The 25,761-nt window shown below is 42.7% G+C and overlaps 1 protein-coding gene across 3 annotated transcripts in view; it reads left to right on the top strand.

Moving 5' to 3' along the window:
- ctdp1 (CTD (carboxy-terminal domain, RNA polymerase II, polypeptide A) phosphatase, subunit 1) overlaps window positions 1–25,761 on the top strand; it is a 79,865-nt gene that overhangs the window by 18,496 nt on the left and 35,608 nt on the right. For all 3 annotated transcript variants that reach the window (XM_080485209.1, XM_080485207.1, XM_080485208.1), the window contains exons 9-12: window positions 408–549; window positions 865–1,086; window positions 3,335–3,488; window positions 22,438–22,625. In XM_080485209.1, the coding sequence (XP_080341335.1) occupies window positions 408–549; window positions 865–1,086; window positions 3,335–3,488; window positions 22,438–22,625 (706 nt within the window). The remainder of the gene's footprint in view (window positions 1–407; window positions 550–864; window positions 1,087–3,334; window positions 3,489–22,437; window positions 22,626–25,761) is intronic.

The raw sequence follows: 25,761 nt of genomic DNA, 5'->3' as shown, positions 1-25,761 counted from the left end.
TCGCACGTTACAACTGCCCAAATACAGGAAGTTGCTTGGTACGAAAGAAGAAAATGAGATTTTTAGTCATGCACACCTCCGGTCACCTCAGGTTAATGAGTTTCCACACTCGAAGCTGTCCGTGATGTTTCTTTGTCAGACTTCAGCCGTGTGACTGAAGCAGAGACGCTTTCATCTGCCTACTGCTCCAGACACGACAAACACCAAAATGTATCGGTGAAAGTGACGATAAAGTGGCTCCTGAAGACGGATCGTCCTCGTTACCCCGCTAATAGTATTGACTGGGTGATTGTTTTCTGCCTGAATAAAAGCCGAGTCATCGATCCAGAGGCACTCTGTGTTTGTTTGAAACCGTTTTGATCCACAAGGTCCAAACCTGTTCTTCACTTGTTACCGTGGTCACTCAGGCACCGAGAAGGTCCGCCAAGCTCAAGGCTGCAGGCACCTCCATGTGGTCAACCCCGACTGGCTGTGGAGCTGCCTGGAGCGCTGGGAGAGGGTGGACGAGCAGCTGTACCCCCTGAAGGAGGATCTCTCCAAGACGCCGAGGTGAGCGAGGCAGAGATCCGTCCGTTGCTTGAAGCACATCTAGCGTTTTTTGTTTAACCTAATTCATACTCCATATGCAAATGCCTTACCGTCAACATTATGCAGTGCGCAGTGCGTACTGTTGACTGTAGCATGTAGCATTTAGCATGTAGCTATGCACTGAACAGTTAAACTAATGAGCGACATCGGGCTAACATCTGACGTGACATAGTACTCGTATCGGGGATCTGTAATGAGTACAAGTACTCCATGCAGTATCGGCCGGATACTGATGCCTCCCTCGTTCTTATGTCTTTGTTTCCTGCTCGTTCGTAGGAGCAACAGTCCAGCAGCTCTTTCCGATCATCAAGAATCCCTGCAGAAGCACATCTTCCAACCGGCGCCGGTCCACCCGAGGCCCCCAGCTCCAGAGGTTCGCACCTACGACCCCGTGACGGGGAAGCTGATCCGGAGGGGACCTCAGGCGCCGCGGCCGCCATCATTCCTCCACATGGGGTCGATGTCCCTCTCGGATCCCAGAGAGCAGTCGTGTCTCAGGTGGGTGGATTGACAGAAGTAAATTCTGGCTGCTCATTGGTGAAACGGTCCCAGGCAGGGTCGTAAACAGCTGAAAACTCACCGTCGGGTCTCAGCCGGACAGCTTGGGTATCGTCCTTTAGCGTCTCGCGGAGCCAAGAGAGAAAAATCCAATTCTGTGGCTTGTCAATACGCCATGTTTCATGTTTACAGCACCTTGGGTGTATTTATGTCATCTGGCATCACAGGAGCGCTCATGAATGAATAACTGATTATGAGTCAGCTCACCTAGACCATTAAGGAGACCGAGCCCTCCGACTGTACGTCTTCCTACGGTATGTACCGTCTGTCGTAAACGCGTTACTTCCACTCAGTTTGCACTTGATGACATTCCTGCTGTTATAATGCTCATGGCCACTTATTTCTGCACCAAAAGAGACATCGAGGAACAGAAAAACCTGCCGTCAGTGGTTAGAATTCGTTTTCTCCCAGTGGGGAAACAGAGATTTTTCACTTCTGGATGTCTCCTGCTTGAGTCAGTGGTTCTTCGATTGGTTGTTCTTGCTACACGGGATATCGCAAATTTGTCATCATCACAATATCAACATATTGCCAAAAAGTTCAACTTTACTGCAATATATTGTTCTCCTGCTCTGCATTCATGCTCCGGAAAAATAGCCCGATCAAGTTGGTCAAACTGGGACATTTTCATGCAAAGACATTATCATGGACGTAACTCTTATGTATTTATTGAAGCCCTTCTCCAGAGACTCATTAAACTTCGGATAGACGCCCAAGCAAGTTAGAAGTGCGTTATTGGTATTCCTCCGTCGGGTATCGGCGCCGAGCGACTCGTAACACATCTTAAATGTATGGATTGGACCTCGGAGCAGCTGGTGGACTGATGCTTCGCTCCCAGAGGAGACATCAGGCAGAGGAACAATAAAAATGCTTTTATTGATGGCGCTCGGCGGGCGAAGACGGACAGAGTCCGCGGCCTCTCAGGCGAGCGTCGTGTCTTTATCCGGGTCCGTCTCGGGATTCCAGACGCGTTCCCGCTGCCTCCTCTTACATTTCGATGAGGATGATGTGGCAGGTGCAACAAAGGCCTCGCACTTCCCCGAAGTCGCCTCGCTGGTCTTCTGTCGCTCAGCCGTCACTCTGGGATGCTAATGAGGCGGCGAGGCCTCTGTGTTTATCTGTCGCGGCGCCGCCACGGGAAGGCCTCGTGTGACGGAGAGAAAACGCTTTCAACTCCGGGACCCAAACACCAGCTCAAGACGGATCCATCAGCGCTCGGTAATGAATAATCCCAGGCGGAAAATTGCCCCATTTTTACCCACGGATTAGTATTTTTCCACAGAGTTGGATAAAGTTTGGTGGACGCATCAAAAATCTGTTCAATTAATTTCTGCCAAGAGGAAGCAGCTTCTTTTTTTTTTTTTTTTCTCCTCCCTCTACCACCGAGAGAGAACATGCACTTCTCATTACTTCCACTCTTCACCTGCTTAGTTCTGTCAAACCTGTTGTTTCCTTCCTCGTGAGTTCATGGCGTACTCGGGTATCAGCTCGCCAACTGAGACCTGGACTCAAGACAGACCATGTCGATCTGATTACTCTTAAAACTGAGGAAAGGTCCGATTCAAGCAGCAGTGAGGTGGGAAAATACAAAGAGGAAGTTTTGATTTTAAGATGAAGTCAAAGAGGTTAAATGGTGACGAGTGGAGAGATTTTAACCGAAATGGTAAAATTAGGAGGAAAACTCAACAGTCGCGTCGAAAGTAGTCGAAAAGTCTGAAGAGTTAAAAATTTCGAGTCCGTTCAGACTAAAAGCAAAACCTTATGACTAGAGACTTTAACTTTAAGACTAAATCAGAAAAGTGGAGTGAAAATCGAAAAATGCATCATAAAGTTGCAGCGTTGAGTATTGAATTTGAGAGCAAAAGACTTGAAGTCAAGAATAAAACCTAAAAGTCAACCGTGAAGTCAAAAATTTGAGTATGAAGCTGAAAATCTGTTGTAAATATACTCTCGAAGTCTAAAAATCGAGAATTGGATGAAAATGTTATAGAATAAAGTCGGCAAAGTGTGAAATCCAAGAATAGTCAAAATGTCTCCAATGGACAGGACAACGTCTAAAAGTGGAAATAAAATAAAGATCTTTGCGCAGATATGTGGAATAAATGAATACTGACAGGACCTGGGCTTGTTCTTCTCTGGGTGTTTCGCGGGCGACTGGCTGATTCTCCCTCTGCTCCCGGCCTCTCAGGGGAGCGGCGGCGGCCCAGCAGGACGAGGCGTCGGGGTCCGTGCCGGACGACGAGCAGCCCGGACCGTCCCGCAGGAAACGGCAGCCCAGCATGTCGGAGACGATGCCGCTGTACACGCTGTGCAAGGAGGATCTGGACAGCATGGACAGAGAGGTCAGGAACAAACCGCCCGGTATGGTTGACTCCTTCGGGTCTCATCCGCCTCACAGTGAACGGCTTCAAGTGATTCCGTCGTAAAAAAAAAAAAAGCACCTTATCAGCTTATATAAATACAGTTTCCAAACTTTTTTTTTGTAGAACTCTTAACTCAAAATTTCACTTAATATTTTTTAGCCAGGTAGTAATAATGTAAACTAACTTCCCCCCCTTTTTGACTTTACTTTACGATGTGATTATGATACTGCTTTAATACTTTCATGTCAACACAGACCTGGAGTTCATACTGTATCTTTCATTGTGTTAAAACAAAAATAAGAAAAGAAAATCAGACTAGTTTGCGACGTAACTAGCTATAATTATATAACTAATCTTGGCTGATTAAATGTTTTTTCAAGGCAAAGTCATTTTTTGCTCCATCTTTTTAAATGAGAACGGAACGCTTTTGTAGCATTTTGACTTTTTGAGCGTTTTGAGCTACTTCACTGAGTCCTTTTGGTATTTAAATTTAGTAGTTAAAGCTCAACATTTTCTTGGATTTCATCCGTTTCTCTCATCTTGTGTTTAAATTCAAGGTTTACTCAATCATTTAAATATGCTAGTTCTCGAAATCCCATGGATCTGGGAGGAAATTCTTTATCTGACAGCTGCACAACAAGATGATGGAAGATGCACAACAAACATCAAATGTTTGTGTGACTGTGACTCCCAACTATGCAAAAGCGCTCTTTCCCTCAGCCTCTCGTCTCGAATGGGATCTATAGGTCCTCCTTTATTCAGTGAAGTGACTGAAGGAGCCGAGTGTTGCTTGGATTAGTCAAGCTGTTCAATGACAATCTAACTCCCCGGTGGAGGCGTGCAGAGCAGCCTCGGCGGTTATTAACTCAGTTTGACTCCTGAGGTTAAGTAACGTCGTCGCCGCAGGCAACGGCAGTCTTTATACCGCAGCCGTTCCTTCTACTCCTCTGTTTCCCTCATTTGTCGGGCAGAACCTCGAGTTGAACCTGGCCCCGGTGATCGGCTCATAAAACACCTTAATTAAAAAAAATAAAAAATGTAAAGAAAAAGCTGTACATAAAAGTCGAGGCAAGTCTTTTATTCGTCACACGCAACAATTATACACAATATAACGTGCAGTGGAATGCTTTGAGTGCATGTTTTGCACCAAAACAACAGTTTTTACTGCCATAGATCCAATTTAGACTTAATTTATAAAATTGTTTGCTTTTGTGGTCTTTATTAGATTAAAATTAGATTTTGCTTCTTCAGTTATTTAGTTGTTCATTGCAGCTGTTTTGATCCTCAGTTTAAGCTATACTCGCATTTTAATTTATTTACGGTTTATTCTTTTTGATATTTAGTTTTTTGACTTTACCGTGGTGTTTTTTTTTTCTTTTCTGTTTTTTCCAGTATCTTTGGCTTTTTTTCAGTTTTTTGTTTTTCTGCTTTTTTTTTCTTCTTTTCTCCTTTTTGTTTTCTTTTTCCATTTTATTCTTTTCTTTCCCTTGTTTTCCTTTTTCTCGAAAGTTGAGACAAACAAGTTAAGAGAACGTAGATCTTGTTAAACATGCCAACCTTCATCCGTGCCAGAAATCCAAAGCCTCGCTCATGACAACAGTCAAATGTTCGATTCATCTGCTGTTTGAAAGAGAGTGTGATCGTAAAGTCCAACTTCTTCGTGATGCGGAAAGAAGAAACTTGAAGTGAAGTGCTTCCGTTTCAAGGGGCAGTAAAAATTTGTCCTCAGAGGTAAAGTTTTTTCTCGGTCCGACCCGGTTCGCCCCCTCGTGTGTTGCCGCTTTGGCAGAAACGGGACTAAAGAGCGTTTCTCTGCATTTTGAGTTTTGTTGGACGTGAGGACGACGGCAGCAGGAAATCCAATGGTGTTTCTATTATTAAACAACAAATGCACCATGATGTCAGGTATTTTTGAAAAGTTTGTGTGCTTGTGGTTGTACCTGGACCAGTGACCAGTGCAGGGTAATAATTTATATTTTGAAAAGATAAATTGTTATAGTGCTCTGAATGAATCCCAAAGCGGTCCCGAACCTTACCAACAAATGGCTCAAATTCACTGGCGGTTACATAAAAAGTAAATTTTTTATTTTTTTATTTTTTTATTTTTTGAGATAATGGACCTGAAATGGATTTGTTTCCACTTACGTCGCAAAATTATGGCGCTCTCTCGACTTCCTAAAGGCTCCACTCCTCTCAGGGTGTGCCGAAGTGATGAACAAGTTGATGCCGCTAATGTGCTAATTATTCATCAGCTGTGAAATCCAGAAACAAGACTCTGCAACTCGCTGTCACTCCACTTAGCTGGACGGCTGTGTGCGTCCGTGGCCTTTCATTAATTCTATATGTCATCCTCGTTTTCTTTCTTTCTCGCGTGTGCGCTCAGGCACCATTCCGTCTTTCGTAATCGGTACCGTTGTTGGAACGCGTTGTCATGGCAGCCTTGACCGAACATTAATTCTCGATCTTAATTAAAGGCCGGCCTCCTGCTGATGAAGCTCCGGAGTGGCAGCGAATGAAGTTGGTTAATGAAGTGTTCAAGTGCTCAAACCGGGCGTCGTTCCGACACACCGGCTCGCATTTCTTGTGCAAATGTGACATTTAGAATTCTTTAGCATTTGCCCGATAGAATTTCATGTCTAAGCCGAGGTGATCCTATAAAAACACGCTGAGCTCAGTGTTGGTTTAGGAGACTCTCATTTGTTTTACTTTAAAAGAGCAGAAACAAGCAGCTTTATGTCTTAAAGTGAAACGTCGCACAGAATGTACTCGGCAGAAGACCAAAGACTTTGTATCAGAGGTGTCAAACACATTTTAGATCAGGAGCCACAAACCGCTCGATTTCACCTTGGTCTTAAAATTAGGCCCTCGTAATCTTTGAATAAAAAGTTTTATTTGTTGTTGTCACGCAGGAGTATTCGCGATGAAAATGTCTATTTTCACAAAACCATACAATCGCTCCTGGAAATGACCTAAATCTCATCATAATTTTCAATAGCTGCTGCATTATGGGAGTTTTTACAAACTCACCCTGACAGCACGGCTTTGAGGTTAGTAGTAATAGTTTAGTAGTATTAGTAGTAGTAAGTTTATTTAAGCTGCTAAACAACTTGTGCAAAGCGAAGGATATAAACAACAACAACAGAGGTTTCATTAGGTCCAGATCTGCCGCCACGGCTGAGAGTACTGTTGCAACGTCGCATATCTGCAGAGCTCACAACCCTGCCTGCTGTGGCTTTAGAGCCCGGTATGATCACAATGGGTTCAGACCAGTCAAAAGATGCCATATTAATCATTTGGGTCGAAAACCTGCTACCAAGTCAAGCCTAAAACCATAAATGCGGGTCACTGACATGTCACTGGTCGATGATTAACAGCTACTCCTTCACTAAGTCTACACAAACCAACACTTTGTTTCAATGAGAAATTTGCTGATATTTCGGTGCCTGGCGAAATGACATGAAACTCAAAAGTCTTCCAGGGTCAGCTAAGAAATGTTGGCAGAAGCTGATGAACACGAACTAAAAAGCAATTAATCATCGAGGAAAAACCCCTAAGTGTTGAAACCAAATGGACGGCCATTTGCAGGCAATTCAACCTCAATTTGTACAAGACACTATAAGACATGTAGGCTAAAACCTTTTCGCTCCAGAGGAGACAAGAGTATTTTATTCAAACTGCCTGATACAAAATTCATTAAGCTTCAGGCAAGAAATTAACCAAAACTGACCTGCAGAGGTCTAATTATTGCAAAGGGGTCACATTCTCCAGCTGTTCAACTCTTCCTCATGGTCTCGTTGGTCCAGAAATCTTCTTTTCAAAGTTTCTAGCTTTTACTTGCTTTTACTCTATTTAAATATTGGATCATAGGAGCTGCATTCAGAATCTGCTGTGTCTGTGTGAGCTGGACTGGCTCCGCCCACACATGCCCATCTTGGGAAGAGGAGGAAGTACTTCCTCTCGTGGTGCCATGTGCCAGAGCAGAGCTGCCTAATTGTGGGAGGAGTCAAAGGGAGGGCCTACCTTGATTGGGATTGGCTAAACCCCCGATGACACGATATAGGGTTTGATTTCTGATTGGCTGGTTGGAGCAACACACTTTTTAAAAACTGAAACAAGCCAGGGAGAGAGAGGACAGACTGTCTTCACTTCTGGGGCGTCAGTCCAGGTATGGGGACGATTATCACCGTTTGAAAACCTTTAGAAAGTCAAATTTGCATAATATGACACCTTTAAATAAACAAACCAAAATACACATTCAGGGTTTCAAGAAGAGAAGCTGTCCGTACAGCTTGTGTGTGTTTTTCATTTCAATTATCCCATTTAGTCTAAATTCCCTGCTGTGACTTGATGTTTCCTTTTCCTTAAAACGGAATTAATATCATCAATAGCAGACTTTTTGTTGTTTCCCACAACACTGATGTGCTCGTGCTTCATCGACCCAACCTTGGGTTCCCTGTAGCCTCTCCCTCGCTCCGTCAATGTTTGTGTTTTGCCTTCTGAAAAGTGGCTGTTTTTTTTTTCTTTACGGCTCGGCATTACCTCTAAATGTCAGAAGAGCCTGCCTCTGCCTGATGACGGCATGCTGACTGGTGCTAATTTACAACAGCGGGCAGCAGCTGGAAGACTTCCTGAGTCTTCATGTTTCCAATGTATTGATGGATAAAGAAGCATCTCGAGGCCGGCTGTGGGTCAAACTCTGTGAGGAACTGAACGTTCTCCTTAAGTCACTTTTATATTTGTAGTACTTTCTCAAGGTTGAAAATGCTCTTACTGTGGAATCCGGACCTTCAAACATAACCTCGGTTCAACATCTTTCTGAACTGTCAAAAAAAAAAAACAGAGGTGAAGACATTGACTGGACAGAAAGATCCTTTGAAGATACACTACTTTTGAAATGTCGTCCTCTTTGGGCCACATTAGCTAAAGGCCAGCCGGTGACATTCGTAAACGCTGCAGCTCTTCGGGGGGAACGAAGCAGCCCTAATTGGCTGCTGCTCGGAACACATCTGAGTGAGGTGGACAGCCTCGCATTCTAAATGTCACCGGCGGTTACATGGCGCCATGCGGCCGTTTACCTGGAGCAGCACGTGCCCGGCGCCGGGTGTACCGGCGGCGTGCCAACTGGGTGACCTTTTGTTACAAATTGTTGTTCCCTTGTTCTTCGCTGACCGGGCGCTTGTCCTCCACTCACTTTCATCCACGGCTTTCACAACCGCCGCCGGTCTTTGTCAGATGTTACACGTCACGCCGTTGTCGTCGGGGACTGAGCCATTTGAAGACAAATCATGCATGTGTGCTAATGCTAAGCTAACTGCAGGAGAGATGTTTGGGGTCGGCGTTAAAATCTGGAGAAGAATCCATCAAATTGTGACACAAGCATCAAATTTACTACACATATTAAAGGCGGTGGCCATTTTCCAAGATGGCGGCTCATAAGATAATCAAGATAAAGTTCAGTTTGTATTTATTTCCTGGACGTTTCCTGACTCAGCGAATTTGATAAAGACTACTTGAAAAGAGAGAGAATGTGTAAAAAAACAATAATTATAGTCGAGTATTTTAAACATCGTTCATTACACATATTTTATAGGTTGGAGACTGTTTACTCGGCAATGTTTTCATTTGAAAATGGAAAACTTTGCGTTTTGGGTGTTCGAGTACACGACAGCGGAGCCACTAAAAACGCCACCGTTTCCATGTAATCGGAGATTGTTTTCGAAACGTTGCCAAAAAAAAGCAAAACCGATGCATTTTCACTTGAAATGTCGTGTGACAAAAACTCTTCTCTGCTTGAAACAATGATTTGGACGTTTGTTTGTTTTAACAAAAACCGGAAGTTCAAATGTTGTGGAATGTATTGGAAAAATTAGGTTTGCAATGCTTGTTAGAAAAGTACGTGGTTTGATCATTATGACCAAAGTTTTGTCTTTCAAAGAGAAGAATTCTCCAGACATGAAGACAAGATTAGTTTGCCCTTTACAGTTAGTATTGGATCTTAAAATTGATTTATTTTTTTTTTTTAGGCGTATAATGGACTGGTTGGAACATGAGAAATCCTTATCTGTTGCATTAAGATTTCATCACCTCCTTTAAAGGGTTTCGAAAAGCCATCACACATCAACACACCCCTTCCTTTGAAAGACAAACCATTCAAATCTAATTACTGAAGCTGATTAGTCAAACGGTTTCCTCTTCACTTATCCAACGTGCACGCAGCTGCATTAACAATACTTTATCACCACCTGATGAGCGTAAATCCAAACATTTCTCTTTTTTTGTCCAGTTCTGCAGAGGGCAATAAAACAACCGATATGCGTTGTAAAACAGAGAGGCGCTACGCTTCTACACAGAATTGAAAGAGGCTGCAGATTATTCTGCATATTCGTCGATACAAAAGACCTCTTTCACCCCACACTGGATCTCCGACCATCGTTTATCTCATATTGTTCATGTCAGCCGCTGCCTCCTATCTGGTTTCTGCATTGAGAGCATCAAGCAACAGAATTAAGAGCCAATTGTTTTAAGGAAGAAACACGACTTCAACATTTGCTCGCTTTTTGTTTCTAACTCCAGATTTACATTCTGTAGGAATTCACTATAATGTCAGTTTGGATACAGTGTACCGTATTTTCTATACTATAAGTAAAACATGTTTTAGTTGATTGGCTGCTCTTACGACTTATAATAACAAGCATTCTGCATTGGATAGACGTCTTTTTTAAAACTAGAGTTTCTTCAAATCCAAAACAGCGCAGTGCATCCAAAACAGCTTGAAGCTACATTTTTATACCGTATTTTCTAGACTATAAGTAAAAAATAAAAAACATATAAAAATTCTTGTTTGTTTGGTGGCTGATGCAAATTTGATGAAAAAGTGATTTATTTATCAAAATATACTACTACACACCAACAGAAGAACCGTACCACACAAACAAATCTCTATTAATACCGTATTTGACCGACTGAATTTCACAATGGATTCTTCCAAATAAAGAAAGGTCTTGGGAGGTTTAAAAAAAAAAAAAAAAAAATAATCTTTTACTGAATAAAGACAGACTTGTACTTGTATGTACTAAAATGGCTAATAATTACTTCGAAAAGCTTGTACATTTTAAAATGGGGAAAAAATGTGAGAAGAAATGGCTAAACACCTAAATATTCAACATAAAACACAATGTTTTGTAAATACAGCAAAGGTTTATGTTTATCAACCATCACTTCATGTTGAAGGTAGTTGCTGTATATTTTGTGGTTCGGAGCTAATTTTATTTGTTTTAAAGAATGTAAAACCTTTTTTTTTTTTTTTTAAATAGCTGTTTCATGGAGCCCTGGATCTACAACCATGGCCTTGTTGCTGATATTTGAATTAAAAGTCCAGGATGTTTTTCATTTACACAACAGCGTTTCAAGTGAGAACACATTCCAGAAAGGTCTTGTGTTTATATGGCAACGATTTGAAAACGACGCAAACCGTCAAAACGATGTAGTGAGCATATTGGGCCAGAATTTGGCGCTGTTGGTTGTTTTTAGAATGAAACCACACATATAAAGACGTGCAGAGAACAACACGCTATAAACATTAGCAGTGACGCTACAAACATTAGCAGTCACTCTACGAACATGAGCAATGACGCTATAAACATGAGCAATGTCGCTGTAAACATTAGCAATGTCGAGAACGTGTACGCTACGAGAATATGTACTGGGAGTCACTACGCGCTGGAGTTTGTTTTCCATCTTCTCGTGCAACTTTTTACTACAGCTGTAATGCGCGCGCACAGCAACAGCGTTTCCAAAAAGTTGCGTTTTCCCCGTTTCCATGGCTGTGTAAACAGAACCTCAGTTTGCCTTCAACGTACACATTTATTTATTTATTCGTTTATTTCTGAACATGTGCAAAACATAAAAGAATAAAATGAATGAAAACAAAGAAGAGACACTCTTCCAAATGAGTAATCGAGAAATCGGTTGGCACACACTCCAATTTGACAACAGGTGTGTCACGTGTTTGAAATATATTTTCCATCAAGTCATCGAGGGACTCCACTGCTGCGATTTTCTACGTGAGCAAGCGAGATACGAGGGGATTATCGTACAGCCAGACGAGGATTCAGACTCGGGTCATCGCCATGGCGACCCTCCAGGGAGCTCGGCTCATTAAAGCTCGGGATCACAGGAGATCTCACAGTCATCAGTCACTCCGGATCCTCCTCGTCTCTCTCGGCCTGCAGCCATCGATCTCTTACCAGCCTTGCTGAGATGAGAATCTCTGGGACGAGTTTCTGCATGAGTCGGCAGAATATCGAGTCCAATCAGAGGGTCGGTGCACAAACGTCTGCTCCATCAGTTAGCGCACATAATTAGGTCTTCAAGTGTCTTTAGTACGCAGGCTGCTTCCTAATAGTCCCTCCGATCTCCTTTCCTATACACTTTTCCTTAACCCCGTGGATGACATGACGGGGTAAAGGAAAGGAGTTAGGAGGCTTCTTAAAGGAGTTAGGGAAAGGCGATCACGTTGTTTTGACAATCAGACCGCACTTCCACTCGGTGGCGTAATAATAATCCGATGGTGGCGAAGGTTAGTGACGTCTGCCGTTGTGAAAAAACTACCAAGTTTTGAAAATGGACGACAAAAACGTATTTCTAGCGCTTTCCCCTGTGGCTCTGACCGCTGATATATTCTGAAATATCACAAGATTTGAATGTAAATCAAAGGAAAAGAGGAACCAAAGGGAAACGGCTGCCTGGTGAATAAAGAACCAATCAAACTGAGAATAAGCTGCACAAAAACTTTACTGTCTTTGTTTTACAACATCCACTAACATTCCTAGTTGGGATCCGGGTTTGAGATTATTTAAAGTTGTTCAAGGCAGATTATTGCTTTGGTAACTTACATGATCTGCTCCCTTTTCAGTCATCCTGAGTTTCCCTGAACGGTTGGATGAGCAGGTCCGTTTAAATGTTGTCGCCGCAAGGAATTGTGGGGCAGCGTGATCTGGTCTCCTTTGGTAAAGGAAGCATCAGTGGTTCCTCGGCTGTAAGAGGTTCTAAAGGAAGCATTGTGCCTCCTTTCCGTAGCTTATTGAGAATCCCAACAGCCGCTACTTAAGCACTTCCTGGGTTAAGGAAAAGTGGATAGGAAAGGAGATAGGAGGGACGATTAGGAAGCATCTGTGGTGTCTGTCTGTGTTTGTTACGGAGCGCGACACTTGCAGTTGGGGCTTTATCGAAGAGTGAAGGCGAGCCTTCTCATCCTGAATGACTTAACCAACGATTCAGTGGCCTTTTATCTTTGCAGTAAATGGCGAATAAAGTTTACGCAGCACAATGGGTCTTTTCAGCCGGTGTGAGTGAATCTCACCAACTTGTTCAAGACAAGCTCTCCCATCAAAAAGAAACCAAGAAGAGCCAAAACTGAAAAATAAATAAATAAAAATAAAGAATGATTCTTCTATTGGATTGTTTTGGAGCTTTTCTCAGTATTTCTGAAACCTTTGAGCCAAACTGCACATTGAAATATGACAATTTGCCAAAATATGAGTTTTCTTCAATATTCCAGTGTAATGAGTCACTGCAGGGATATAAACTTTTTGCTTTTCACCATTATAGGCACTTCTTTCAAAAGCTGAGTGAACGAGTGCGCCTCTTCTGGTAGAGGGAAGGTTTTGATCACTTCAAGCGTTTTATTTCGTTATTTTTGGTCTTGCGGTCAAGACCGCCTGACCGGAGACGGAGTCGAGGCCATGATCGGGATTCTGTGGTCTGGACACCAAGACAAAGCAGCTGCAGTGATTGTCCGTTCATTGTTTGGGTATTTTACGTTTTAGTCGTGCTGGCGTTCACAACTACACTGAAAACAGTAGCAATCAGAAGATATCAGGCTGTAAAGCTGTGTGGTGGAATACTGTCCACCACCACACTGGCATGACCGCTAAATCAATACGTTCAGTCAAAGCATCTGTCCCTTTAGAATATATATGTTCCTTCTGCTTAGGGTTCCGTTAGTTCTGGTTCTTGGCAGCTCTCAACTTAGATGATAAGAGAGATGATAAAAAAAGAAAAAAACCCACCCATCCATTTCATTAGAAGTAATTTTCTCAAGATTTTCTGAACCCAAAGATTGAGGAAAAACTACACCAGAGACATCCAAACTCTCTGAATGAGTCTTGTGAAGTCGTCTTTTCAATGCAGCCTTACGTAACTCTCCTCGGCTAACCTCGGCTGCAGCGTGGCTCTTCTCTGCGACTGCGGTGAAAAGATCTCAAAAGCCCCCCCCCCCCCAAAAAAAACCCCAAAACAAAACGTTTGAGCGCTTCAGCTTCCCCTCGTGTGCGAGGATGTGAATTTGCGATGGGATTGTTCCCTTTGCGAACGTCCTTGACTCTGCAGGCAGGTCGGTGAACTTGCCCGGCTCACTTCCTGCTTTTTGATGGGTTTGATTTGCAAGCGAGTTCCTGGGTCTTTGCATCGACGTCTTCCATACATCTGCATTTAATTACTTTCCTCCAGAGACCTCAGGTGAGGTTTTTATCCTTTTCTGCACCCGCATCCGCAGTAAATGACCGTTCAACCATCAGCTGCCTGCCCTCCTACCACCTTTCACAGATGAAGTCAGTATTTTTGGCAGCGTATAAAGCTTTTAAACCCCACCCCCACCCCCCCCGCTCTTCAGTGGGGCTTTTGCTATGTAAATTCCCCGCCGTGCCGTTCTCCTCAGTCGTACAATGAGGCTCCACACACAGAAATCGCTCCAGACAATAAGTGCTGATTGACTGTGTGGAAATGTGTCGAGCTCTCGCTGTGGGTTTCCGGTAATATTTCAGGTAGGGGTTGTGTTTTGGTTTTTTTTGCGTCTCGGAACTGCCGTCATTTCTCCATTACAGTCAGACTTCAAGCCAACCTAAAGCCCTTTGAAAGATTACAGATTTCAAAAAGTTCTTTTCCTGCCTTCGCTCGTTCCAGGCGAGGCTTTTGGAAGAATTGACAGTTAAGCAGAAGCTTGTTTGGCATTTGAATTACAGAAACTTCACTCAGAAAACTAAACCTGAAGCTATTCATGATTTACCAACCTTGCTGGACGTTAACTAAGAACAAAACTGTACATTTTAACCTTCCTTTAGAGGATGTTTTCAATTGTTTGATACAGGTGGGGAACAAGGAAAATACAGTGTTTTATTGGCCTTGCTTCAGATTTTTGGGAACACATGGATATATCTGCCTAATTGTAGCCGTTTTGTTTGTATAGCTCTTCTGTGAACCAAGAAGCTTTCGCAGTGTTGCTGAAAGGCTGCCTGAGAGGTCAGGACGGGGGAGGGGGAGACCTGTCCTCCACACATTCGGATCAATTCCGAAACGAAAAAAAAATCAATCTATTCTTATAATAACGCTACTTTGCGATTGTGAAGAAGCTTTGATTCGTTGGGTTGATCTCTACTTGGAGGTCTGAAAGTGTCCGCGGGGGTCGAGCTGACCCGTCCTCTGAGCGTGAGAACAGTAAACGTGGAGCTGGTGATGTGATCAAAAGGAAACAATCTCCAATTTCTCCTTTTATAGCACGTTGGCAGAACCAGTTAAAATGTCCAGGTTGCTTGTTATTACTTTATATATATACTTTATATCGATGCCCCCGTTGAAATACCATTGCCCTTTTAACATGTGACAATAATTGCACTGTAAGACTCCCGGCCTGACGAGCTGTAAAAGATATTTAGTGCTGAGTAAGACGTTATAGCAGGAACTTAATCAAAGGCCCATGTAATGGCCACTAATTTTCTTTAAGTTGGCTTCGTCTCAGCTGAAACTCATTGCCACGGGCAACAGCCATTCACAGCTCTCACAGTTACAGCGACTCCTAATTGCTGGCTTTCATTTAAAAAATAATTGACTGTCGAGTGCTTTTGCAGCGCATGAATCTCCCAATGTACGAGTTCCACCCCAGGCTGGATCTTAGGTCGAAGTCTCTGCGGTTTCGAAGGGAAATTTCACCAGCTTGGCCGTGGTTGGCCTCTAATCGTCTTTTATGTTCTGGTCTTTATCCGCCTGGTGATACACTGATAAAGAACACATTACGACCCCTCACAGATGAAAGAGTCCAAACAACACAAAGGTTTAAGATCAATTAGGCGCCAAGTGAACAACAGTGGTTGTTTTTTTTTGTCAACGTCTTGGATGTCAAAGACCTGAACAGCTTTAAAAGATTTGGGTTTTTTTCCTGATGGATGACTGGGTTCAAAGTCTTGAAATGACAATTCTCCCAATTAGGAAGTAAAACGGAGGCCCAAGGCAGGACGAGCTGTGAACCAGCACGATACGCCTGAACAAGTCCAATTCTCCACGATGGCAAAAGATCCAAACAGAACCGGGATGTCTCCACGGCCTACCTTGTTTTGGTGCTAATTACCCGCCATCTTGGTGATCGTCGTAGGTTTCTAACCAAATCAGACGTAACGTCGGGCTGAGAAGACCCTGGAGACGGAATCCCCCTGAACTTTATCTTGGAAAGCTTTTTTTTTTTTTTTTTAACGTTTGTCTGCTTTAGGATCGTCTCAAACAGGGGTCGGCAACCTTTAACATCGAAAGAGCCATTTGATCCGGTTTCCACGGAAAAGAAAACACTGGGAGCCGCAAATACTTTTTGACATCTAAAATGAATTTATTTATGAACGCATTTATTAAATAGAAAGAAAAAATATTTAAAAAAAAACAACAACAACAACTTCCCTTTCATGCTTCGGGGTTCACCCCAGCCGTCCACTTATTAGTGCTTTGACTACCCTTTTGAAGATGGGCTATCATCTTATCTAAAATGACGATAACGCTGTATATATTGCTTTTTCTTACCTTTACACTTTGTATAAACAACTAAAGTGTGTTGCTTATGAAATCCACGAAGTGCTACAGAGAAAATTCAATTTTATCTATGTAATGAACACATTTTGAACATTTTGAATTCTTGAAAAAATAATACAATGTCTGAATGTCTCTTTCAAATAAATTAAAAAGCTGAACTTAAATTATCCATGTAGCAAACAAAAGCAAAAAAATGCCGTGAGCCGTCATCCTCATATCGCCTTTGGGCTTTCAGAGCAAGTAGCGGAGCCTTGACCTGAATTTAAAAAATAAATTGGGGAAAAAAGCACTGTGTCACTAAACAATGAAAAATAAATATTTGCAAAATATCTGCATAAATATTTATTTTACCTGGTTAATGGGACTTCTGCTCCTGAACCTCTGCGCACAGCGTCTGCAAATCGGGGCTGTACGAAGTCACTCTCATCTTTACGCAGGACTGTGAGCTGTCATCTGTGAGGCGTGAGCGGCGTTTGTTTTTTAATGTAGTTCATGGTGGAGAATAGCTGCTCACATACATATGTGGATCCGAAGATCGACAGGACTCCAAAGGCATATGTCTTCATGTTCATGTAGGTGTCGGGGATGGCATTCCATGTTTCAAACACGAGTTTGTCCGGTCTTGGAAGGTTCTCAATATCACTCCATTTGTGATTCTGAGCAAGAGTGGCCTTCTGACGGGCAACATCTTCAAGGTCCTCTGTCAAGCGTTTGAATTTGGACACCCACATGTCTTTGCCAGCTATGTCAGCCAGCTCCAGCTCCAGATCAGGTTGACGTACACCTGCAAATGCAGTCACATTTAGCAGGGATGGATCGATGTTCAGGGGAGTGACGGGGAAGGACAATGTGTTTTTTTCCTCTCTGAACTCACGGGATCGTTTCCCAAACGATGCTTGCATTGTGGTGATTGCAGACTGCAAATACTCTGAATTGATCACCGTGTGAGCTTGTTTTAACTCCCTTAAAGAGGGGAAGTGAGACAGTGTGCCTCTCTGTAAATCTCTGGCTAAAACTGTCAGTTTGCGCTCAAACGCTAACACCTCCTCCAGCATGTGTAGCGCTGTGCTTCCTCTCCCCTGAAGAGTTGTGTTCAGCGTGTTCAGGTTCGCTGTCATGTCCACCATGAAGTGCAGCTTTTCCAGCCACTCTGGCTGTTCCAGCTCAGGAAAGGTGAGCCCTTTGCTGCTCATGAAAGTTTTCACCTCTCCCAGACATGCAGCAAAACGTTTCAGCACCTCTCCTCTGGACAGCCACCGGACTCTGTTGTGCAGCAGGAGATCAGAGTATGTGCTGTCCACCTCATCCAGTAACGAACGGAACTGGCGGTGATTTAAACCTTTTGCCATTATCTTATTGACAATCTGAATGACAACATTCATGACCTCTGTGCATTCTGAAGGAAAAGTTTGCACGCACAATGTCTCTTGGTGCAGGATGCAGTGAAAAGTGAGCAGCTTTCTATCCAGGGACTTCTGCAGCAAGGCCACAAAGCCCCTGTGCACTCCAGTCATACTCGGTGCCCCATCAGTAGCCACTGACACTAGGTGGGTTGTTTTTATTTCTTTGGCTCGTAAACAATCAAGCACAGCCTCACAGATGTCCTCCCCCCGTGTCTGGCCTTTTAGTGGTATCAGCTCAACCATTTCTTCCTGTGGTCCAGCAGAGTTCACATATCGGCAGAACAGCGCTATTTGTTCAATGTCACTTTTGTCTTTGGACTCATCACAGGCGATTGAGTACGCTGCAGCTGAATTGATGTCTTTAATTTGCTGTTTTGTGATATTTTCTGCCATTTTTATGGTTCTGTCTTTGACAGTCTTCGCAGAGAGAGGCATCTCTCTGATTTTCTGCACAATTTCATGCTTGTTTTTAAAGTCCGCGAATAGGTGTTCTGAAATCTTAAGGAATGATTGTTTCATATAATCTCCATCTGTGAACGGTTTCCCATGCCTGACTATTTCCTGAGCGGCCACAAAACTTGCATATGTAGTTGAATTTGCAGACTTCACCCACTTCTTGAAGTGATTTTTCATCAGATCAGCCTTCCGCATCAGTTCCGAAACAGCTTTTTTTCTCTCTTCTCCCTCTGGATATTTTTCAGCAAAGGCTCTGTGTGTATTGTTGAAATGTCTTGCGACATTTGACCGTTTATTGTTAGACAGTTTTTCTCCACAAATTAGGCATACTGGTAGGCCACTCTCATCAGAGGTAAATGCAAAGGAATCTGCCCAGGCATCATTGAATGTTCTATTTTCTTCAGATATTTTTCTTTTCTTACATTTCTCCATACTTGGCCTTGCTGGGGTTGAAAGTCGCGACAAATGGACGGCGTTTTGGCGGGTATACCGGCTTTCGAGAGTATGACGTTTATTTTGAGCGACGAAAAACAATAAAATATATTTATTCTAATATGTCAAGATCACAATAATCTTCCAATTTAGAACTAAAATATTAAAGAACTAACACAAATAAAATACACTTCAATTAAATACTTAGTTGTTTTTTTTTTATTAATTTATTTTCCCAAGCCACTCAGAGTATAAGGATGTAAGTATAAGGATGAAAGAGCCGCATGCGGCTCCGGAGCCGCGGGTTGCCGACCCCTGGTCTAAAACAACTTGGGTGCGATTTAAACACCGATATTTCGAGTGAAAACGCATCATTTTGGCATTTTCTTTTTAGAAAGGTTTTTGTATTTACACAGCAGCACTTTGATTATGATTTCCATTTGTTACGGTGACTGTCAACAATAAAAGCCTAAAGTCCCAGGAGAAGATCTACGAGGAGTCATGGCACTCTTGTCCACCTGCTCACATATGTGCACACCAAGTGATCATTAAATGTGCACATGCACAGTAGCAGTGTTTCAGTAAAGTTGCGTGTTTCCCCCCCCGTTTACACAAAGACTCAGTCGGAGCATTTTCGAAAAGTTCCCACCGGCAGCCGTTTTCAAAAACACCGGAAACCTAATGAAATCTTTTTCCATTTACACTTGGAAACTCTTGTGTAAACCTTGTTTTTAACTCATGGAGAAATTGTAATAAAGTGTACTTGAGCTTCAAAACGGTCGATACCATTGATGTCAGAGTATCTATGTCGGTATCAGCCATTAGTTTTCCCCCCATGTCTTGATTGATCCTGACGTCTTTGTCCAGTCATTCTATTTGGACGACGGCTTTTGGGTCGCCTCATCGGTCCGTCTGTCCATTAATTCAGTATCTCATGAACTTTGTACATAGTTTCGTATCTAAAACACATATTCTCTCTGATTAGACACTAGTTTTTCTACGTTTTCTGAAGTACATTTTCAGTGTCGCCCATCAAAAACTTCAAGCTCCAAACTTCCTGGGTTTGTTCTGTTGATTGATGAAACAATGACGTTTCTAATAATTTTTTGACAGATGCCCATGCATTTGTGTTTTCTTCTTCTTTTTTTCTTGTATTTACTCTTGTTTTCCTTCTTTAAAGTCACCCTCCAAACATAACCATGACAGTAAACCACAGGCCTCTTTCAAATCGTAAATCTCGCACAGCATCCTCTTTTCTTGCGAGCACAGTTGTTCAGTGACTGCAGCGTTTAGCCAAATATAGATTTTATCCCCTGCAATCACACTCGTATTAAGTGAGGCAACGGATAAGATGCCTTCTGACGGGAATGATCTTGTAGTTGTTGAACGACGCGCTCCTGCTGATATAATTAAGGGTCTGTTTACACATTTCAAGTCAAAAACGCAAAACCTTTGTCGCATTCTGGATATCCGTTTACATGACATCAGTTCTCGGAGCCACTGAAAACACAGGTTTCTGAGAACAGTGGCGCCCTCCAGAGTGTCATGATTCCCGGTCCGTATTCTCCTGGCACTTGGGGTGGTTTTAAATTCTTATCTTTACCAAGTTTAAAAGGCCCACCCGGGCGCTTTCTGTCTCTTTTCATTAGTCCAGTTGTGGCGGTTGTAAAATTAACGAGGCCATGAAAACTAAACAGCAGCAGGTAGAACTGCAGTCCCAGCAGTGTGATTGTGCGATCCGAGTTACGACGCAGCCATGTGCAGAGATGCACTTCAACATAACGCTAGGTTCTACAGCATGTTTGGCTCTTGAAGTCGAAAGCCTTTCCAGCGCTTGCCGCCCAATTAAATTAGAGCGACTGTCTTGTCAGTCAGAATTAAAGGCGTCTCCATCTGCTTAGCAGCTCATCTATTACTGTTTTAAAACTGCTAATTTGTATTTAATTTAGTGACCCAAAAAAATTTAAAAAATCCATTTCAAGCCAGGTTTTTAGAAGTATCTGTTGAGCGCTCTTCCAATTTCCAGTTTCATTCCTCTTTGTTCAACTCTGTTCATATTTTAATTGCTAATCGGAACTAAAGCCGCGGCAGCTGCCAGAGAAGCAAGGCCTCACAAACGGTTGGTGTTTGCGAAATGCCAGGGCATTCGGAACATTTCATCTGAAAGACAACAAACAAAAGATCCAGCTCACTGTTACTTATTCGCACCCTGCTTGATTAATCATCCGATTTCATTCCAGATACGAGGCTACCGGACCTAACATGTAAGGCGTTTTCCCGACCTTGCGCCGTCTCACCTTCTGCTCTGAGACGTTCAGTGGTTCGTCCAAATAATCTCGAATGAGCCTGGCCTGATGCCAGTAATGATCCCGTCTCCTGCCCCAAGAGTCCGTCCCCCTGCATTAATCCCAGTTTTTCCTCGAGCTGCTTCTAATGAGTCGACGCACAGAAGGCTGCACGTTCCTTCTGGCTATATGCATTTCCATTGATCCCAAAGCTGTCGATTGTCTCACCTTTCCTAAATGCTCAGTGGACATTAGCATTATCAATTGTGTGTTGCTAAAAGACTGTGGATGGACGAGCCGACTGTTTTGCCTCCAGTGTCTGGCAGCAGATTCTCACTGGAACGGTCGTCTTTGTTGTGTTTGGCCGAGCTCCGTTTCCTCTTAACAAAAATCTGATTTGATGCTTCTTTTTTTTTTTTTGTCTCGTTTCACATTTTGGTTCCGTCTGCTCGGGGTTGATAAGGAAAACAAGCCCTGTTAATCATCGTGTTTTCTACTACAACAGCCTCTGATGCAACCTTTGCGGTTCCTTCCAGCCGGCGGTTTAGATTTTCTCAGTATCTCAGGAAAGCCTTTAAATCCTCAGCTTGGGTTCGCTTCATTAAAGAGAGCTGGATTGATCTTGATGGTCAAAGTTCAAAGGGAAAGGTCACTGTTGGCTATTGGGTGTTAACAGACGGGAACGCCATTTTTGTGTGGATTAGTGAATGGTCGGGATTGGAATTTATGTTACCAACCCAGGGGAACGTAGAACCTTTTAAATCCCTGGAATCCAGTTGAGTTGGAGGATCTTTACCGTCTTCCTCACCGCAAAGGGTTTGATTGTTGGTTCTGGACTTTAACAGAGACCTCGGTACTCTGAACTCAAAGTCAGGAAATCAGACCATTTGAGGCGTGAATAATTCAATCTTCGCCGATTGATTTAAATGAAGAACATTGGAATTGCTAAAAAAGGAAAGAAGGAGTGCACCAAGACAGTTGCCCAGAACGTTGCTGCATAGAAGCAATGGACAAAATGAAAGCCGAAGGTGGTTCGCTGCAAGTATGAATTAGGCTCAAGTCCCACTTGTTTTAGTCGTCAGACTGGTCATGCTTCTTATACTTGTATCTTTAAAAAAAAAATCTGTTAATACTATCTTTGACCATTAGATGTCACTCTATGACCACAGAATGCTGCTGCAGTACCACAGAAAAACCTCCCTTACCACTGGATTTGACTGACAGACGAAAAAGAAGGAAGAAAAATAATCTTTTGACGAGTTACATCTAACTGTGTCTCTTTTGAGCATTTTTACCTCGCAAGATTACAGTACAATGAACGATCCAGTTATTTATAGGAATAAAACCACTTTCCAGATGTAATTCGATGCACGATGTCGACTTGAAGTGCATCCTAATGCATGTGGCTCCTTCATGATGATGCTTAGAGTCACATGTCATCATCTGCTAGCGTCCCTTCAAGACTCAGTACCTGCAAAGTTAAAGCTCTGCCTGTTTGAATAGGTGGACGACATCTTGGGCGAGGAGAGCGACAACGAGAGCGAAGGTCGAGGGAAGGAAAAGATGGAGGAAGAGGAGGAGCAGCAGCGAGGAAGCAAAAGGCCAGGAAAGCTCGGTCGTCAGGCGGTGGCCCCAGAGGAGAGGCCTCACCCGACATCCAGCCAGTCCAGCATGGCCCAGAGCGCCACCAGGTGAGGATGACCACCTCCTGTTTCACCTAAACCATGTGATTTATCAGATATATCCAAACACTCTTCGTCTGAAATGTTTACAAGCAAGTATTACTGTGTGACAAGTGTTGACATTCACTTCTGATCCGCCTCGTCTTGCACAAACGTCTCTGAGTAAACTCAAATTCCCTTCGACTCGGAAGCCCGCTGAGGATTCAGGCAAACGTTCAATGCATTTGCAGGTCCTGCTCCTCCGGTGACTATTATCATAACACATCACTTTGTCAGCGAGGCTACGGCAAAGCCAGACTGTCTGGTCGGTCGCCATGGAGACTAATTCCAAACAGGCAGCAGGCATTCGGAGACTTTCTGAACATATGAGAGTCTCTTATTGGTGAAAGAACAAGCCGATCTGTCAGACCGCCAGGATTCGCTCCCTCGCACCACAAATAATTCCTGGTACACTCCGAGTGTGGATTATGAATTAATTACGTGACATAACACGTTGGCCGGGGTTTACGGGGGATCTGCGGCTCCCGAGGAGTCGTTCTTTGGTAGATGTGACGGTGATAAAGGCGCCAGAAACCTCTTCATGTCAAACATTGTGAGACACTGGACAGCCTGCAGGGAAGGACGTTAGTACAGATGTTTGTGGGAGCATTTGCATGAAACGCAGAGAAACACACCACCTTATTTGTTTAGCACCTTATGTAGATCAAGTCAAAAAGAATTCACACTGATTCACTTGTTACATACAAACAGGATCATAATCAGAACAAGTGAAATTATCCCTGAAACTGTTCAAGCCCACGTTTTCCTCCTTACTTGGGCCAACCTTCATGCCTCAATTGCAGCAATTATCTGTTATTTGACACTAGCCTCCTTACCTTCGCAGCTGCTGCTATACCTGGATCCTCGTACTTCGTTTGCAGTTCCTTAAAAATAGTTATTTGATACATGGCTTATATATAATGAAGACAAAACATAGTAACAACATTTTAAAAAAAGACAAATTTGTAGTAGACCAATATCAATCGGCATAAATATGCTTAAAAATATATTTATTAACGCAGGTTTTAAAGATGTCCAAGGGTGGAATGTTCAGAATGTTAAATGGAACAGTAAAGCCGAGTGTCCTATGCACAGCAATATAATTATATATTGTATCTACAGAAAACATAGCCAAGGGGGGGAGGTAGATAATGAAGACGATGGAGCCTAGGATAGCGCCCTGGGGGACACCGGAGGAAAAGGGATGTAAAAGATTTTAACGGAATGAACTGAGGTGTGTTGTATCGTCCAATGGATGCTAAATCTGTGGAGGAGGATGAAGTGGAAGATGGTGTCAAATGACATTGGAATATATAGTTGAACTGAGCTAAAATCTGTTTGACACAAAATTACTAAATCCAAACCATGCATATACACAAAAGAGGCAAAATACATCTATTATTTAGTACGAACGTCTTTCCAAACAGAGAAATATCAGATCTAATCGTAAGCCTGGTAGAGATCGCAGCCTTTGGTAATTTCCAGGTACGACACCGCGGCACTATTGCCACCTGATGCACAAAGTAGCTTTACCTCCATTTTAAATACTGCAACTTCAAAGAAAAGCCTTCCTGCTCAATGACCTCGCTGAATAACTTGTCTGAAAGCAGTCGTGTTTCACGTTAAGGTCAATTTTAGACCAACATCAGGCAGAACTCCGAGCAGAAGTATGATCATTTCTATATGTGGCCTTGAAAGTAGGAAGGCGGATTTTAGCCCAGCAAATATATATATATATATATATATATATATATATAAGAGCGATATTGGATGGAAGAAAAGATTTCTGGCAGAGATTTGAACAAGTTGTATTTCACCATTTTAGAGCTTCTTGTTGATAGAAACCTTCACAGTAATTGGCCGATTGGTAGAATACCATCCGCACCACTTGGATGAGGAAAGTGTCAAAACTTTATTGGAAGTGACACGAGGACTCTTTGACTTCTCGTTTGGGTGAGTTGGTGAGGTGTTCACTTCACACGGTTAATTTCCTCTTCTCCTTTATGTGATATTTACTGCTTTTGTCTTTGAAAGGGAGAAATCTCAATCGCTGTTGGCTGTTTTCGTGTTGTTGTTTTTTTTCTCTCTCTCTTCAGTTTTATGCATTTTAAAAGTACGAGTTGGTCTCGAGTTGCTGGTGTTGAAATACAAAAACCCCAACTGAATTTTCATGAAGTAGCACAAACAACCCAGATTCTGGATGCAGATTTCTCATCACTTAATGCTGCGTGGAAACAAAATGCAAGCCGAGACTTTTCGCGGATCATGGATTCTCTCTGTCCTTCTTTTGAGAACTTTTTCCCCGTTTGTAATCACAAAATCCGCGTTGTAGACTCAGTGGAAACCGTTGTTTACCTACTTTTCAGAAACTCAGAAAAGAAATGACTTAAGAGTCGATAAAGCCGAAGTAGAAATGACCAGAAAATGTGTGTTGATATATCTTTTCTTTAGATGAGTATAGAGAAAAATGAAGAGTAAGCATTGGAGGAACAACGATAATTTAGATTAACCAAGAACCAAGCAGAAGTGAGGAGGAGGTGCCATTATTCGTATTTATTAGTAACTGGGATATGGGAGCGTTCCAACTACCAACTGGGACAAATCCATCTGAACAATATGAAACTGGGGATTTACCAGTGGAACTTTTCACAAACCTTCAACACTTGTCACAATCTGTCAATTTTTTCTTCTTTACTGATTCACTCCCTCATCAATATTAAGTTAAAAGCAGTCAGATGAGGATAACCTCGCTTATGGGTTATGTATCATTTTAGAAAGTGTTCTGTAAAATATAACGTTTGCACTCGTCCTCCCAGTTTGAATGTTGAGTAAAATCTCTTCATCCATCGTCGGTCATTCAGACCAGGATCATGTTTCATGTTCGATTCACCCAAGAAGTAGCAGTACCATTAGTATCTATGGCGAACCATTGTTGCAGTGGGTTGTATGGTCGTTTTGTCAGGCCTAAATGTGCGCCATAAAAAAAACTATATATCTAATACCCCAGAGTTCGACCAGATGATCCAAGCCATCACTCTTCAGCAGACCACATACTCTCATCTAGGCCTTTCAGAATAGAACTAATATAAGTCCACTGCACCTCTTC

The sequence above is a fragment of the Lipophrys pholis genome (assembly GCF_963383615.2).
Source record: "Lipophrys pholis genome assembly, chromosome: 17".
Taxonomy (NCBI): Eukaryota; Metazoa; Chordata; class Actinopteri; order Blenniiformes; family Blenniidae; genus Lipophrys; species Lipophrys pholis.
This window is presented reverse-complemented; position numbering and strand designations above follow the sequence as displayed.